This window comes from Vipera ursinii (genome assembly GCF_947247035.1).
Source record: "Vipera ursinii genome assembly, chromosome: 6".
NCBI lineage: Eukaryota > Metazoa > Chordata > Lepidosauria > Squamata > Viperidae > Vipera > Vipera ursinii.
In genome coordinates, this window is record NC_139515.1 from 75161255 (window position 1) to 75177618 (window position 16364).

The 16364-nt window shown below is 39.5% G+C and overlaps 1 protein-coding gene across 1 annotated transcript in view; it reads left to right on the forward strand.

Annotated features, from left to right (window-relative positions):
- The window catches only part of WNK1 (WNK lysine deficient protein kinase 1), a 141169-nt gene that overhangs the window by 96462 nt on the left and 28343 nt on the right, over positions 1-16364 (forward strand). The window contains exons 20-25 of the mRNA XM_083366795.1: positions 2493-2576; positions 5296-5373; positions 6732-6801; positions 8797-8870; positions 11792-12423; positions 14249-14451. Of these exons, the coding sequence (XP_083222921.1) occupies positions 2493-2576; positions 5296-5373; positions 6732-6801; positions 8797-8870; positions 11792-12423; positions 14249-14451 (1141 nt within the window). The remainder of the gene's footprint in view (positions 1-2492; positions 2577-5295; positions 5374-6731; positions 6802-8796; positions 8871-11791; positions 12424-14248; positions 14452-16364) is intronic.

Sequence of the window (16364 nt, forward strand, 5' to 3'; positions counted from 1 at the left end):
ACAAAGTCAATGGATAGCTAGAAGGAAGTTGCAAGTTGGGGGTCACTTGAGGTTCTTGTTTAATGACTTACATGGTTTTCTCCTAATGATGCCAGACTACCAGAACTGCTACTGCTAACCAGTGCGGTCACATGGTTTTTCTACTTACAACTACATTGCTTAGTGACACTGTTCTAAGCATTGATAAGCCGGGACTACTTGTACACTGTACTATAGTTATAATCCTTTGAGTGGTCGGTCATATGTAGATTCATGTGACCTTTTCTCTGCTAAATGTGCTTACTAATGGCACATTTATTTATAGTGTCCTGAAACTAATTACCAGGAAACTGAACGCAACAGGATGGAGTCTATGTCAGGTTTCAGTAATCAAGGAAGACATGTTAAGATTCTTCTGAGCAATTTTCTTTGTTGTTCCTTACCTATAGAAAGAAATCTTGCCAAACTAATGCACTCCCTTCCTCCTCCCTTCCATCTCAGTTTATCTTTGAAGGGTAGCTTTCTGCCAAAAAAAAAAACAAAACACCTCAGCTAGAGTATGTTTCAGAATATTGGTTTGTGTAGGAACATATGCCATACATGTGAATCCCCAGATCACCATTTTAGGGTCTGCAATCACAGCTGAATAATGTGCTGTCTTCATTTAAATATTAATTGGGAGAAATTATGAACCACATTTCTTTGCCAAATTAAAGAGAACATCGATGCTGTTGAACACAGGGAAAACTAACAGTTTACAGGAGTTTGGAAAAACTCAGATGGAGACTGAGTTTATTTTTAAGTTTTCTGGAAGAAAACAAATGAAGATCAAATTAACTCATTCCGGCCATATTGGTCTATATGAACCACTAATCGTAATTATAGATATAGAAAGTAATAAACAGATGGATACACAGTGGATTTTGCAATATTTAGTCATTTTTTTTTACAAACTTACTAACATGATAACCTTTGTGTTTTCTTATGTAGAGTTAAATAATTCCCCAAACTATCATATATAAAGATATACTGCAACAACTTCTAATGTTCTTTCTTAAAAAAAGGGTTTATAATGAAGTATAATTCCAGACTAAATTTTATACAGCTACCTATTTTTGATGGAGGAGTGGAGAGGGAGATGTCCAAAACTCTGCATTCCATTCTTTAGACTCACTGCTATTTTGTATAATGGAAATATCCAGAACTTTCCTGTTAGGCTGATATGCCTCATTTTGGTGCATCTGTTTTAACAAATGTTGGTAGTGTAGCATTTCCACTCTTGAACTTGCATGCTCCAGTATCTTTTAATAAAACAACCAATTTTACAGTTTCCTTCAGCGTATTTGTTAACATTTTCCTTCATTTGCATGGTATCTAGGCCAATCTCATGAACAATTCAAATAAGTATAACCTTCAGCTGTAGCCTGACTCTAGCTTGTCTTGCTGTGAATGAAATTGTTTTTGAATTAAGCACATGACAACTACCTGTGTTTCCCTGAAAATAAGGCCTTATATTAATTTTTGCTTCAAAAGACGCATTAGGGCTCATTTTCCAGTTAGGTTTTACAGTACTAAATGCGTCCGTCTGACTGACAATCTTAACTGGGGCTTATTTTGGGGGTAGGGCTTATATTTACGAGCATTCTGAAAAAAACAACATGCTAAAGTTTATTTTCCGGTTAGGTCTTATTTTCATGAAAACGGTACTTGTCCATAGAGAGTATGTCTATCTAAACAATACATGTTCAAACCCTGTGCAAGATACAGAAGGGGTTTAAAATACTAACTATTCTCTCAGTGCTTCTTATCAAAATACTAGTGATGTGCATTAACCATTTTGGTTTGGACTTATCTCCAATAAGATGTTTGCCTTTCATTTATGAGCTTGGGAGAACTAAAAATGGATATGGCTTTCTTATTTTTTTAACAGAATGGGAAAAAAAGTTCCAAGCAAAATAAATACCTTTAAAATGATAGAAATTGCCCAGTTTTAGAGAAAAAGGTATAACTTTTTTTTTAAAGAGAAGTGCCAGTAACTGGTATTTGGACAGAACTAAATTATGTTTTCATGAAATATATTCTGCCCAATATATTTCAGATTGTCATCTCTCCCCCCCCCCCAGCAAAAAAAAAGAAAAAAAAAGAAATGCACATTCCACTGATTGTGATCAAACCTTGGGGTCTGAAAATGGTTAGTTTCTTTGTTGAAGTTTTGCTTTTTTGTGTATTACTGATATAAAGATTTTCAGCAATGAATCATAACTGAAGTTGATGATCTTTGAACTATTGGAGGCTCTAGAACAGGGATAAGCAACCTCGGCTCTTTTATAACTCATGGACCCCAACTCCCAGAATTCCTGAGTCAGCTGACTCAGGAATTCTGGGAGTTGAGGTCCATGAGTCATAAAAGAGCCGAGGTTGCCTACCCCTGCTCTAGAACAAAATGCTTCTGTTTCATGTGAAGTTCAATTTTTGCTTCTGTCACTAAACTTTAATTCCATGTCTATCCATAGGCATTACCAGTAGGTTCTGAACTTCCAACTGGTGCTCCACCCACTGAGCAGCTGCCACCCTTTCCGGGACCTACACTAACTCAGGTGCTCTATGGCTATCCACTTCTTTTTTTTTCTTTCTTTCAGTGAGCATGCTTCCATTAAACTCTACTGCATGATAGTTCTTCCTACACCCTTTTTTTAACTGGGCAACTTTTTCTTGCATAATCTCACTTAATAATAGAGAGACTTCTTATTTGAAGGTATTTTTATTTTCACTCCCTCTCCCTCCCAATACAAAAGAGCTGCTGAACTTTTCCATTAACTGATGCAAAGATATTAAGCTTTTATATATATATCATTGCATAGTTCCTTTTAAATGTGTTCCAATGTTCGACATGTCATTAGTTTGTTCGAGGTATTTTTTTCCCTCTTTAAAATAATGGTACATCCAGTGAATAAAGTCCTAGTGCTTCATGTTCAGTTGGTAATGGGGACCACTTTAGGAAACAGATGAAAAAATACAGTGTGCTGTTTTTGATAAATAGTCAGCCAGAAATCATTCAGGCACTTGTAAGCAATGTTTTTATAAAAGGTAAAGGTTCCCACGCACATGCGTGCTAGTCGTTTCCAACTCTAGGGGCCAGTGCTCATCTCCATTTCAAAGCCGAAGAGCCAGCGTTTGTCCGAGGACGTCTCCGTGGTCATGTGGCCGGCATGACTAGACGCCAAAGGCGCACGGAACACTGTTACCTTCCCACCATAGTGGTCCCTATTTTTCTACTTGCATTTTTACATGCTTTTGAACTGCTAGGTTGGCAGAAGCTGGGACGAGTAACAGGCGCTCACTCTGCTACGCGGCACTCGGGATTCGACCCGCCAAACTGTAAATGTTCTGATCGACAAGCTCAGCATCCTAACCCACTGAGCCACCCTGTTCCTAATGTTTTTATAGGAAATACTATTTTCAGTGTTTGCTGATCAGTGTATAATGATATGAGCTTTTTCAGTTCTGTGGATCTTTACTATAGGAATTGAAAAGTTCGTAGATGTCAGTTATCCTGACAGGATACAGAAGTGGTTTATCATTGCTTCCTTATTCTTTTTGATTTCTCTGTGTAATCTACAGCCCTTGTCTCCCATCCAAGAACTAACCAACCCTAACTCCACTTAGATTTGGAATCCCAAACAAGGTTGAACATGCACTTCCATCTGCTGAAAACTGTTGTAGATACTGTATCTACATTAACTAATGCTGGAGAGTACTATGTGGATATATCATTTTAGAGCTAGTGTGTCTAAGATGTTGGGTAAAGTTCACATTCAATAATAGAGACCAACTGAGTGGCTTTGCAGGATGCAGCCTACTTCATGAGATTCCTATTGTCTGACAGAAATAAGGACAATCTCTATGGAAGTGGCTTCAGCATTTAGAAGAAAGGCAGAGTATTTCTCTCTTTCTCTCTCTCTCTCTCTCTCTCTCACACACACACACACACACACACAGAGAGAGAGAGAGAGAGAGAGAGAGAGAGAGAGAGAGAGAGAGAAATATAAAAAGCAACATATATGATTACATTTTTATTGCAAGATATCTTTTTTTTAAAAAAAAATCAGGGCATATAGTCTCTTGAATTGGAAACACTTTCATTGTTGCGATTAAGATGTGCAATATTTGCTAAGTTAATTTTAATGTTTCGTTGCTTCATGCTAAACCAAATATATGTAATGGTTAAACCAAATCCTAAACCTATGCTGACGTTCTGAGAATCCGTATTACTATAGTCCTGCATGGGACTCTCCAAACAACTAGACTGCTAAACTCTGAATTACACAGCTTGTATTTTATACAGTGTCTTTACCTAGTGTCTGTTTTTTAAAAATATTTTCAATACTATTCCTTCATAAAACAATGCTAGAAGGGTTACAAAACATACAGTTGGATATCCTGGAAATCTATATGTAAACTTGATCTTGAAAACACAATAAAATATAACTTAAAAGTATTAATTTGCTAATCAGACATATTATTCTACATAGTAGTAAATGCTACCTGGATTTTGAAATCCAATCTATGCACAGTGACGATAAGAGCTCTAAATAATTTGACTTAATTCTTTCTTAATAGGCCTTTGAAGGAATGAGTCCCAAGAATCAACTAAATCATTAATGTGTTTTTCAATGTGTGAAGGAAATAGATGGCACTGGTGAATTACTCCATTCCCTTTTTCGATTATTGTGCTATATAGCAAGAGTTGATCCATGCACACGGGTTACCAATTTACCATTAACTACTTAATGTAATAAGGACGTATCAAGTAGATGTGATTGTAATTTTATTTGTGCATTTGTCACTGTGCAGATAACTTATATTTAACCCACATTTATTGTGCAAAAACAAAGTTGTTAAGAAATTTCTAAATGCCAGTATGAAAAATACAAAGGAGTAGATAGGCATATTTATCTCAGCTCAGAAAAAAGAGGATCCATGAGGTTTGTATCTTGACAATCAAAATAATGCCTCAGTAGAGTTGTTAGTATATCAGTAGAGTTGTTAGTATATACTTATTTTCTTTTTTTAATGTTGCAGCATACTTTCAGATGTTTCAAGTAAGATTGCCATGGGCAAACTGAATGTATACAAAATTAGAGACTTCATAAAGGCCAATCTTTATATGCCAAATGCCTTGAATATGTTTGACCATAAAACTATAGTTTTGTGTATATAAAGATATGACTCTTCAGATATTCGTTGCATGTTAAAGATGTCATGTGCTTTAGGATGCTTTAGGAAACAAAGTCTAATTGTCCTTCTTTCTCCTAGTCCCAACAACCTCTGGAAGATCTGGATGCCCAATTGAGAAGAACTCTGAGTCCAGAGATGGTTACAACAACTACATGTGTACGTTTTGACTAAAAATAACTTGAAAATATTCATTTGCTTATGAGCTGATTGCAATTCTTCAGAAAATTTTAAGAGTGCTAATCAGATTTGCTGGCTGTGTTTCGCTTGTTTCATACTCTAGAACTGCCCACAGGCCAAATATGCCCAGCCTTTTGCAGCACCATTGAATTTCCCAGTATTTTTAGACCTGCTTTTTTCCCCCCAAGGTTGGTAGGGGTTTTTTTCGTTCCAGTGCTGGGGATGAAACTTTTAAGTGGTAAAATGTTTGCTTTGAGTGTTGCAGAGATTTAATGAAGCATTCCCAGCACTTTACAAATTCCAACCCTCCTCCACCAAAGTGTTGATTCTTTCCATGGGATATTTATCTCTGTACTTTAGTGGTATGCCACACATTCCCAAAGGCAAATGGTGGGGATAATAGGAAACTTAAAGGTCTGCTAGGCGTAAGGCACGTATTTTCCATTTAATCATCCCCCTTTCTGAAGCAAAAAAAAAAGAGAGAGAAAATTTTATTGCCACTACTCACCTTCTGATCATCACCAGACAGGGCAGAAACAGTGGTGGATCTCTCAGTGTTTCTTCTGGGTGGTTGAACCAACATGAGGTCTGCTTTTGTAGCTAATGAACACATGTAGAATGTTGAGTGCATGTTTTGGTTTCTTAATGAAAGGACTGCTTTGAAATTGGTGTCATGTTGGGTATGGATGGTTATAAGATAACCACTTATAAGATGCAGACTAACAAAAAAAAATTCCCATCATTTTCTTACAATCGCAAACTGTATTGACGTAGACAGGATTTCCCTTTTTCTGATAAGAAATACAGTTTCTGCCAAAGCACTGGTTACCATTTTTATTTTCCAAGGAAGCTTGTATAAAATCCAAGCCAGTCTTGGAAACAAAAAGTTGCAGAGTGCTTGAGTTTTGCTTGAGAGCATATGGTAGTTTTCAGTTGTTGTTCATCTCTAATTTTAAAAATTAAACTCAGATGTAAACGGAGCCTAGTCAACATCAAGAGAGGTGCCTTTGAGCATCATCTTAACTTGCCTCATGTCATAACTGTAGTCTAAAATGATGCAGTCCCAGTGCCTGTTCAGAATTCTTTCCCTTATAACAAATACGAGGGATGTGTGTCTTTTTTTACAATAACACTAACATTCTGGAACATTCAGTATGGAAATTAGCTAAAACTAGTCGTAGTATCAATCTGCTACAGTGGATATTCGTAAGTGCTTTGCTTTTGTATTTGCATCTTAAGAAAAATGATGGGACATTCAAATGAGGACATATTGATGATTGTCCCAACCTACAAAATAATAAAAAGAACAAATTATTTTTTTTGCTGTGTTTTTATAGTCTGTACCACCTGTGGCAACTTCAGTAGTTACTGGAATGGGGTCTACATCAGAACAACCCACAGATTCTGGTAAGGGTCTCTAGTTATAACAATTTCTGGAAACTAGAAAGCGTGCTTCTGACATTGCCAAAGCAAAGTTTTATTTAGAATTGCTTTGTAATACGGCTAAAAGACTTTGTAACATTATAATTTCAAAAACATTTGCTTTTAGAATTTGATCACATCGTAAATGAACAAAAAAGTTATCTAGCTATTTAAAATGCTTGAGTGATATAGATAGAAAAAATTGCACATATGCATAGCTAAGATGGCTGTATTGGTGCATTATTTTTCAGTTTAATGTGATTGTGTGGTTAGCAGGTTTTTTCTTTGTTTTCATTATGTGTTTGGATTCGGTTCTGAAAAAAATGTTTGGAAGGTCAAGGGATCATAAATGCAGTCGCTGACAGAAACACATCAAAGCAGCTGCAGAATCTTGAAAAGAGAGCTGGCTGTTTTAATAAATGACTCTTAAATGCTGCTTTCCTGTTCCATGTGCTTCAAAATAACTTTTTTGGAATTGAATCCAAAGAATTATTTGTCCTAATATTTCCATAGTATGCTAAAACAGACTCGGGAGTGGCGTCTTCCTCTTTATGGAGATAGTGTTTGGTGCTTACCTGTGCCCAGTAGCCCCTTTGGGTTGATTTAGGCCAGTAGGACAGGTAGTAGTTACTCCCATGTAGGGAAACATGCCAACCCCAGGTCAGCCTGACAGCCAAGCCTAACCCCTAACCTGTAATGGGGGCCATGAAGTGCAGACCAGAAGGCAATTCTATGCCGACTGTGTCTCCAGCTCTGAATAGAAAGAATAGTAAATATTTTAGAAGCTGTCACAGACATCCTAGACTCTTTCAGCTGACATATGGTGGGGATAAGCACCTGTCATCCACTCTCCAGGGTCCCTGGCCCAGTTTCATCCATCTCATAAGGTACTGTAGGGAAAATTAATTAGCTTGAAACCCAGACCTGCCCTTGGGGATAAGGTGGGCTTGAGGAGAGAGAGAAGAGGAACATCAGAAAGGGAAGAGGCCAGTATATCATTAGGGCTCCATATCTGGGCATAGCTCCTGACTAATATGTTACGGTAGATGAGGAGACGTCCTGGCAGGAGAGGCCCCAAGTTTCTTTGCTTTGGCCTTTCAGCAGAATATGGCTAGTAGAGAGCACGCCAGCATCTCACTTTCCTTCCTGCCGCCTCGGAAACAATAACATTCACCTCAACTTTTGAATCAGAAAGAACAGTCCCCTGCCATTCCAGTTTCACCAGGGTTTGCCCTGAAATGCTGCCACCATTGCTGTTTCCCTTCTCCGCCCCTTCCTAAAACGGCCATTCTCTCATACTTGTGCCTGATGGCTGGGAATTTAGGGTAGCCCCTGAAGTGACTCCACTCTCAGCTACCTGGCATCCCTCTTCCTCCTCCGGCTGGGGTGAGCAGAGCAGAGCCAATGGGAAGGAGTATAAAGACAGCAAACAGCTATGGGGGGAAAGAGAGGCTGGATGAGGTGATATGGGAGTGGTGGCTACCGTTGCTGATAGGCAGGTGGCAAAGAAGGAAAGGCATCCAAGAGCACCACTGGTGCACATATGTAGCCCTTTCATTTGCAGTGTTACCTCTGCCAACGTGCCCCTTTTGACCCACCCACGGACACCATTGTTTGCAAATGCAGAACTGGACTCCTTCTCTGGCTTGTCCAGGCAGAATAAGTGTGACCTCCCTAAATTCGTTCCTCATCCTCCAGCTCTAAACTTTTGAGGTTCCTGCAGTATTAAAAGGCGTCCACAAAGAAAAGCTTGTTAGTCTTCACAATGGAACGTAGGAACACAACAAACTGCTGTATGGATTCTGAACCTTGGCCTATCGAGTTCAGTAGTGTCATCATTGACTGACTTAATCTGATATAATTAATTTAATATTTTCAATTGATTTTTTTTTCCCCCTCAGAGAATTTATTTTCCAGGGTTAAGGGACAGAGACTTGTATCTCATTCTCACATTCTTTTTTTTTTCCATTGATGTTTCAGGTTCTCAGGATGCAGAGAGCTGTGCCACAAGTAGCACCTCAGGAGTTGAGGTTCTTAAGATGGGTCGTTTTCAGGTATTAGCATGGAGTGTTATGACGCCTTTTTTACAGATGGGTTTACCGTAGACAAATGGATGTTACCAGAGCCCATCACCACTGCCAAGAAAGTTATAATTAGAAAAGAAGCCAGAAAAGGGGAAGATTTCATCCCATCCCAAACCTTGTTCCAGCCTTTAAAAACCCGAGATTTCCTGCCTCCCTCAAAAACAGAAGGGTTTTAAATTTGGATATTTACTGTGAGGGCAAAGATGGCATAATTGCAGATAAATTGAAAAGGTTCAAACATTGTAACTTTATTGTAGCAAAAAATTATATATTCTGATGTACATTTGCTTACTGTAGCAAACGTGCTTGTTCAGTTATTTTGTTGCTTATATGAACAGAAGAAAGCCTATGTATAATTGTGTGAAAATGACCCTGCGTCTCAGTAAAACATCAGGCAGAATGCTCTTCGTGGAGTTTCCCACTAATTTTCCCCCACAATGCCAAGTTATTTTCTCATAATTTCTGTTCACTATCTTGACTTTTATACTACCCTACCCTCATTAAAGGTAGAGTTGCATAATTATTGTGGCAAAATAGACTTCTTCCTCCCAACAACACTGGTGTAGGTTATAGATTTATTTTCTGTTTCATGACTATTATGCCAAAGGTGGTTCTGACGCATTAGGACTAGCCTACTTAATGTTAGTGGGGATTTTGCTATTCTCAAATCCCATTGCTTCTGGCCATAATTTCAGCCTCTTCAGGAATTGTTGCTTTTGCCTTGGAGCCTCTTTTTTTCCCCATGTTTTCTGCTGATTTGCCTTAGGTAGATAGCAATTTCCTAAATTGTTCCTCAGCTAATTTCTAGTTATTTAACTGGGTGTTAAATAAGCCATTTCACAAGACGTTAAGCCCACTAAGAAACCAACATTCACACAATCTTTGAACTTGCAGTCCTCTTCCCTTTGAGCATTTCCAAACTTCATAATGATTGTGTTCACATGGTACGATAAATAGGTAAAGAGGAAGTTAGCATATTGTGTAAATAAGACAACCGAGCAGTAGTGGGATCAGAACAGGATTCATTTTAGTCCAAAAGTATTCCTAATTTAGTTTCTGTTGTGCTGAATGTGTTTGTGTTGCTTGATCAATTTATATGGCTGCCCATCTCATGAATGTGACTGAGCTGTTAACAATTCATTAAACAATAAAAACAATATTAGCAAAAAGTAGAAACTCATGACGAGAGGAAAGCACCATATAGACGCAATCCACTTCAGAGTCTCACCATACCTTCAGGAACGACCCAATTAGCCTCCTGAAACCCATTAGTTGAGTAACTGAAATCAAAAAGAAGCCTTGGTGGAGCAGTGGGCTAATGCCTCCTTAAGTAACACCAGCTGCCTGCAATCAGTGCAGGTTCGCATCCCACCAGGCTCAAGGTTGACTCAGCCTTCCATCCTTCTGAGGTAGGTAAAATGAGGACCCAGATTGTTGGGGGCAATTAAGCTGACTTTGTAATAATGCCGTTTGGGGGGTGTGTGTGAAAGCCCTAATAAGCATAGAATGAAGGCTACTGCTAAGCTTGTAAGCCGCCCTGAGTCTTCGGAGAAGGGCGGGATATAAATGGAATTAAAATTAAAAAAATAAATAAATTACAAACTGACCTGGCATTTAGTGGCCAGAACCTGGGTCTCTGAGGGTCCATTGGTTGGGCAGTGAGCTAGAGAACAGGGAAGCAGAATACAACACCAATACCTGACACTGGAGGCACATTCCTCTAGTAAATTACCTTGTGTGAAGGGTTTCTCAAATGCATAGGAATGAAATTTTAGAGAAAATCCATAAAATTCCATCACTTTCTTCTTCGTGTTATTTCCCTATGAAGGTTTCTGTGATCGTTAATTCCTAGCCCTTAGCCATAAATATTCCCCAGGATAGTGGTTTACTACACGAGCATATATATAACTCTTCAACCAGACCTTCTGTTTCCAGAAAAAAGGAAAAGTCTTTAAAATAATATAAACATCCATTTTTAAAAAGTAAAACCCAAAAGTAAGATTTCCAGAGGAGAACACTGAGGTGAAATAATTTATTTCTCTTTCTGTTCTGGATGGGCTAGAACATTAAGGCCACTATTGTACAAACTGGAAAGTGGGAAATTGTGATCCTCCATTATCTCTTAAAATTGGCTGAGATTCGTAGTTCAGAATCAGGAACAGTACCTTGTTAAATATTACAGTAACACTTAAAATAGGAAAAATAGGCCAGTACCATAGCTCTGATCAGGTATTGGACTGGTATTGAAAAGGGATCGTTTTATCAATGATTGGCTTTTTAAACTAAATTTGTGGAAAGAGAAGAACATATTTTAAATCGTCATGGGGTTTTCTATTGAGCTTTTGGCACATCTCTTAGGCCCTCTGTTAATACCCCTTGTTTCTACAATTGAAACAAATTCTGTTTCATTTTACTCCCTCTCCATATTTCTTTCACAACGTCTACATGTGTATTGTCATTTTCTCAGTGCAGGGGGACCTAAAGTGCTATACACTTTATGTGTTTCTACAACTAAGTTGTTGTTGTTAGTTGCGAAGTCATGTCCGACCCATCGCGACCCTATGGACAACGTTCCTCCAGGCCTTCCTGTCCTCTACCATCTTCTGGAGTCCATTTAAGCTCATGTCTACTGCTTCAGTGACTCCATCCAGCCACCTCATTCTCTGTTGTCCCCTTCTTCTCTTGCCTTCAATCTTTCCCAGCATTAGGCTCTTCTCCAGTGAGTCCTTCCTTCTCATTAGGTGGCCAGAGAATTTGAGTTTTAGCTTCAGGATCTGGTCTTCTAAAGAGCAGTCAGGGTTGATCTCCTCAAGGACTGACCGGTTTGATCGCCTTGCAGTCCAAGGGACTCTACAGCTAAACTGAGCTAATAATATCTCTGTTACAATTAGGTGTCAGTGGCTGTGGATGATCAGAAAGACAGTGAAAGTAAACCCGAGCGCTTTGATACAACAACCTCGGAATCCTCATCTCTGTCTAGCAGCAGTCCAGAAAGTACTCTCGTGAAGCAAACCTTCAGTGGGGCAACAGATAATATTCCTGTTACTTCAGTGGATGCAGTGGACGGTGGACTCCCTCCCACCGCTCATTTGCAGCCAACCAAGGTTGGACGTTTCCAGGTGACCACAACGACAGACCAAGTTGGTCGCTTTTCTGTGTCTAGAACTCATGACGAGGTAACCTGCGCAGAGAGAGAGATTCCTGAAGTGGTCCCTTTGTCCGTGGACTCTGAGCAAGTCTCTTCTCCACTTACAACTCCTAAATCGGAATTTGCAGAGAGAAGGCCGTCTCTGCATCTGAATGGGCCGTCATCTGAACTGGAAGCTGCTTTCCTGAGTGGTGCAGCTAAAGAGTTAGAAGATGGTTCAGGGAGTCCCGATTCTCTTCATCCACCTGTTTCAAAAATCAGTCTTCCAGTCCAGAGTCTCAGCAACTCATTCAACTCTTCCTACATGAGCAGCGATAATGAGTCAGACATAGAAGATGAAGATTTGAAGTGTGAGCTGCGTCAACTGCGGGAAAAGTAAGTTTTCAGGCGGGTTTATGGTAGCTAGTCAGAAGAAATAATCCACCTCTGAATTGGTTTTCTTCATCCAATGCAAGAGTAAATAACTTTTAGGACTGAGCACATTTAGAATTTTGAGTGTGTGTTGTGGGCACACTCACAAAATGGCTACCAGGGGAGGCTTGCCTAATTATAAAACTTCCATGATTACCTTGGCAATTGCAAACCATTAACCGGAAGACAAGCTGGTCTCCGGGATGCTCATTAGCAATCTAAGAAATTTTTGCTGAAGAATTTCTCTGCAAATAAAAATGTTGCAACGTCTTATTATCCTCTTCAATTTTATATTAAAGAAGTTTTTTAAAAAATAGTCAAGGAGGTAAGAACCTTCTGTCTATAGCTTATAGCTAAAGCTCCCCAGATTAAATTTATTTTATTTGTTTGAATTATCTCTAGGCTTTTGGCCCAAGGCAAGCACTTAAAACAGTTAACAAAATTCCAAACCAAAATGAGGAGCTCGCACTCGCATTCACGTCAGAAGTTCTTCAGATGCTTCTGGGTTGAAAGGGGGTTGCCCAGTTGGGGGCTCCTTTCAATTCCCCATTAATGTGCCCCCCCAAGTGGTGCCTAATTAGTTGCGATTACATGCTTTCGAACTGCTAGGTTTGCAGGAGCTGGAGCACATGATGGGAACTCACCCCATCATGCAGCAGCAGCACTTGGGACTTGGAACGAAAATAAGAGGCTAAAGAGTTAAAATGCAAATTTAAGATAACAGTACAAAAATGCAAAGTGCACATTATGTGTGTGCATGCACATGTTTTATCTTTTATTCAAAAATGAATAAAACAACAGTTGAAATTAAAGATAGGGAGAAGTTTACAGCAGTAGAGATTTCAAGTCCCCCCCCCCCCAATCTGGCATCTTCTCAGTGTGTTGGAAGGACCATATGATTACTAATTCTGGGAACAGGGGTCCCACATCTTACATAGTGTTCAGTGAGGGAAGGATGGGCTGAAACATTCAAGCCAGAAAACAGCATGAATTTCCAAAAATCCATGGAAATAAACTAGCTAACTTAAGACCAAGGGGAAGGATGGCATTGGGGGGGGAATCTACTTACTTCATCAACCACTCCACCGTAGAGTGGCTTCCTCTGGGCCCCAAGCCATTGCAGGTTCCAGAAGGCCAGATGGGTAGGAGCAATTCCTTATATTAAAAAGGTAAAGGTTCCCCCGCACATGTGTGCTAGTCATTTCTGACTCTAGGGGCCGGTGCTCATCTCCGTTTCAAAGCCGAAGAGCCAGCACTTGTTCGAGGACATCTCCGTGGTCATGTGGACGGCATGACTAGACGCCAAAGGGGCATGGAACGCTGTTACCTTCCCACTGTAGTGGTCCCTATTTTTCTACTTGCATTTTTATGTGCTTTCGAACTGCTAGGTTGGCAGAAGCTGGGACGAGTAACAGGCGCCCACTCTGTTACGCGGCACTCGGGATTCGACCCGCCAAACTGCCGACCATCTGATCAACAAGCTCAGCGTCCTAACCCACTGAGCCACCGCGTCCCCTAATATAATAATATAATTCCTTATATTACTTACAGGTAATAGAGCAGTACAAACACATTGGTCTGGATCAGGTGTGTCAAACTGCCGGCCCGCGGGCCAGTTGCATCATACGGAAGGCCGCGCCCATCCCAGCTCCAGTAATGCAAAAAAAAAAAAAAAGTTATGATACGTCACGACACATCACGTGACCCGGCGAGTTTGACATCCGTGGTCTAGATAATGTTACGCAAAGGACTCACAAATATATAAGTATACCATATTTTCACTTGGCAGGCACCTTAAAGAGATCCAGGACCTTCAGAGTCGTCAAAAGCTGGAGATTGAACTCCTTTACACGAAGTTGGGCAAAGTACCTCCAGCAGTCATCATCCCTCCTGCTGCCCCTCTCTCAGGCAGGAGAAGAAGACCTACTAAAGGAAAAAGCAGCAGGTCCAGTCGCAGCAGTTCCCAGGGTAACAAGAGCCCCCAGATATTGGGTAAGCTTCCTAAAAAATGTAGGAAAAGCTGTCACATTTGGTACAGTTGATTCGGCACTGAGTCAAAGTAGTTTTCATTTTTGTATTGGTGGCCTGGTTTATAGCCATTTAATTTGCTACAGTTTCAATTTTGTTTCAGTCAAACCACTTTACACACACACACACACACACACACACACACACAAGAAACTTATTAATCACCCATCTCCCTAACAGAGAGGCACTTATTTTCTTACAATTGGCCACTTATTTTATCATACTTCAAATAACCTCCTTAACTTAGGTGTCCTGAATGAATGAATATAACTTTATTACGGTCATAGACCAGCAATAGACGACACCCTTTACAATACGTTAAAAAAATAGCACTTACATCAATAATAAATAATAACATCCCTGTTAAGAAAATACCTGTTCTCAAAATGTTTACATGAGTGGGAAGCCGATAAGTTTGTGAGTAAATATAATGTTCCAAAAATTATTAGAGATATCTCCCAAAAATTGGCACAAGCTGACAACTATATTTCTGTAACCATTTTTTTTTTCTTGTGGACATTGCAGCAACACAGAATTTTGCCACTGCATGTGTGGTAGAAGGGTTTGAGTCCTGGAGGAGAAAGCCTTCATAAAAATTGTCTGCCCTTCCTGGCAATCTCTCTAATAAAGGGAGAATCTATGCTGACCTATAGCCTCGGTATAACTCACAGTACAATAAAAACATGAGATATCTTCAACTTCTCCTTTACTACATATACATACCCGTTCTGCTATTGGCGTTCTCTTATACCTGCCCTGGAGGATTGCTGAGGGGAGAATGTTAAATCTGGCTCTGAAGAAAGCTATTCTTTGTTTTGGGAAGGTCAGATCATTTAGATATCTTGCCGATTCCCACACACCCTGTTTGATTCTATCCCTACTGTGGAGAGGCAACCTACTTAGGTGTCCTAATTATCCAGAATTCTCAGTAAAGACTTTGCTGAAGGAGCTCAACTGTACCTAAGTCTTCCTCAATTTGTGTCTGTAGAGACGACGTGACTGGATGCAGTTTTATGGCTGTTTTTACAGTGGTGGTTAAGTCAACTCTGGTCATTAAGCGAATCATATAGCTGTTAACCAAATCATGTGATCATAAATCTAACTTATCCAGTAGCAGTTTTGCGAGCCCTACCCTAATTTACTATCACATGACCACTGGATGCTTCAACCAATCGTAAATGTGAGCTAGTTGCCAAATGCCCAAAATGTGACCACGTAACCACAGAGTGCTGCAGCAGTAGTAATTTCAAGGACAAGTTGTGAGTAACTTTTTTCAAGTCCATCGTAACCTCAAACAGTTGTTAACCAATCAGTCATAAACCGAGGACTATCTGTAGGTCCTTCAATCTCACTTTTTAGGTCTTAGTTTCTACTTTGCTGATCACTTCTGTTGCTCTTGTCTGAGCTTGTTCCAGTTGTTCTGAATCCCTCTTGTAATGTAATGCACACAACTGGATGCAATGTGCTGAGTTGGAGAATAGAATAGAAAGGAATTATGATTTGGGAATTATGTTTTGTTAATGCAGCTTAAAACTGAATATCCATTTTTGTAGCCATATCATATAGCCTATTTGTAGTCAATATCCCAAATTATTTTTCACTGGTACTGTTTTTTTATTTCTATTTTCTAAGGTATTATTTATTAATCTAGTTTGTATCATGTACAAGTATTTGACAATCAGATAGTAAGGATCCAGAGTACAGTGGACTCTGGCTTGATGCTATTCCAGGTCGACTGTAATTAATATATCCCCATCCATAATTTGTTTCCTCTTATTACTTTCTTAGGGTTTCATGCTAGTTAAATTAAAAGCTGCTGATTTAGAGGGAAGATTTGTTACAGAATTCTCCCTTAACTCCCCAGGCAAATTTCTGAT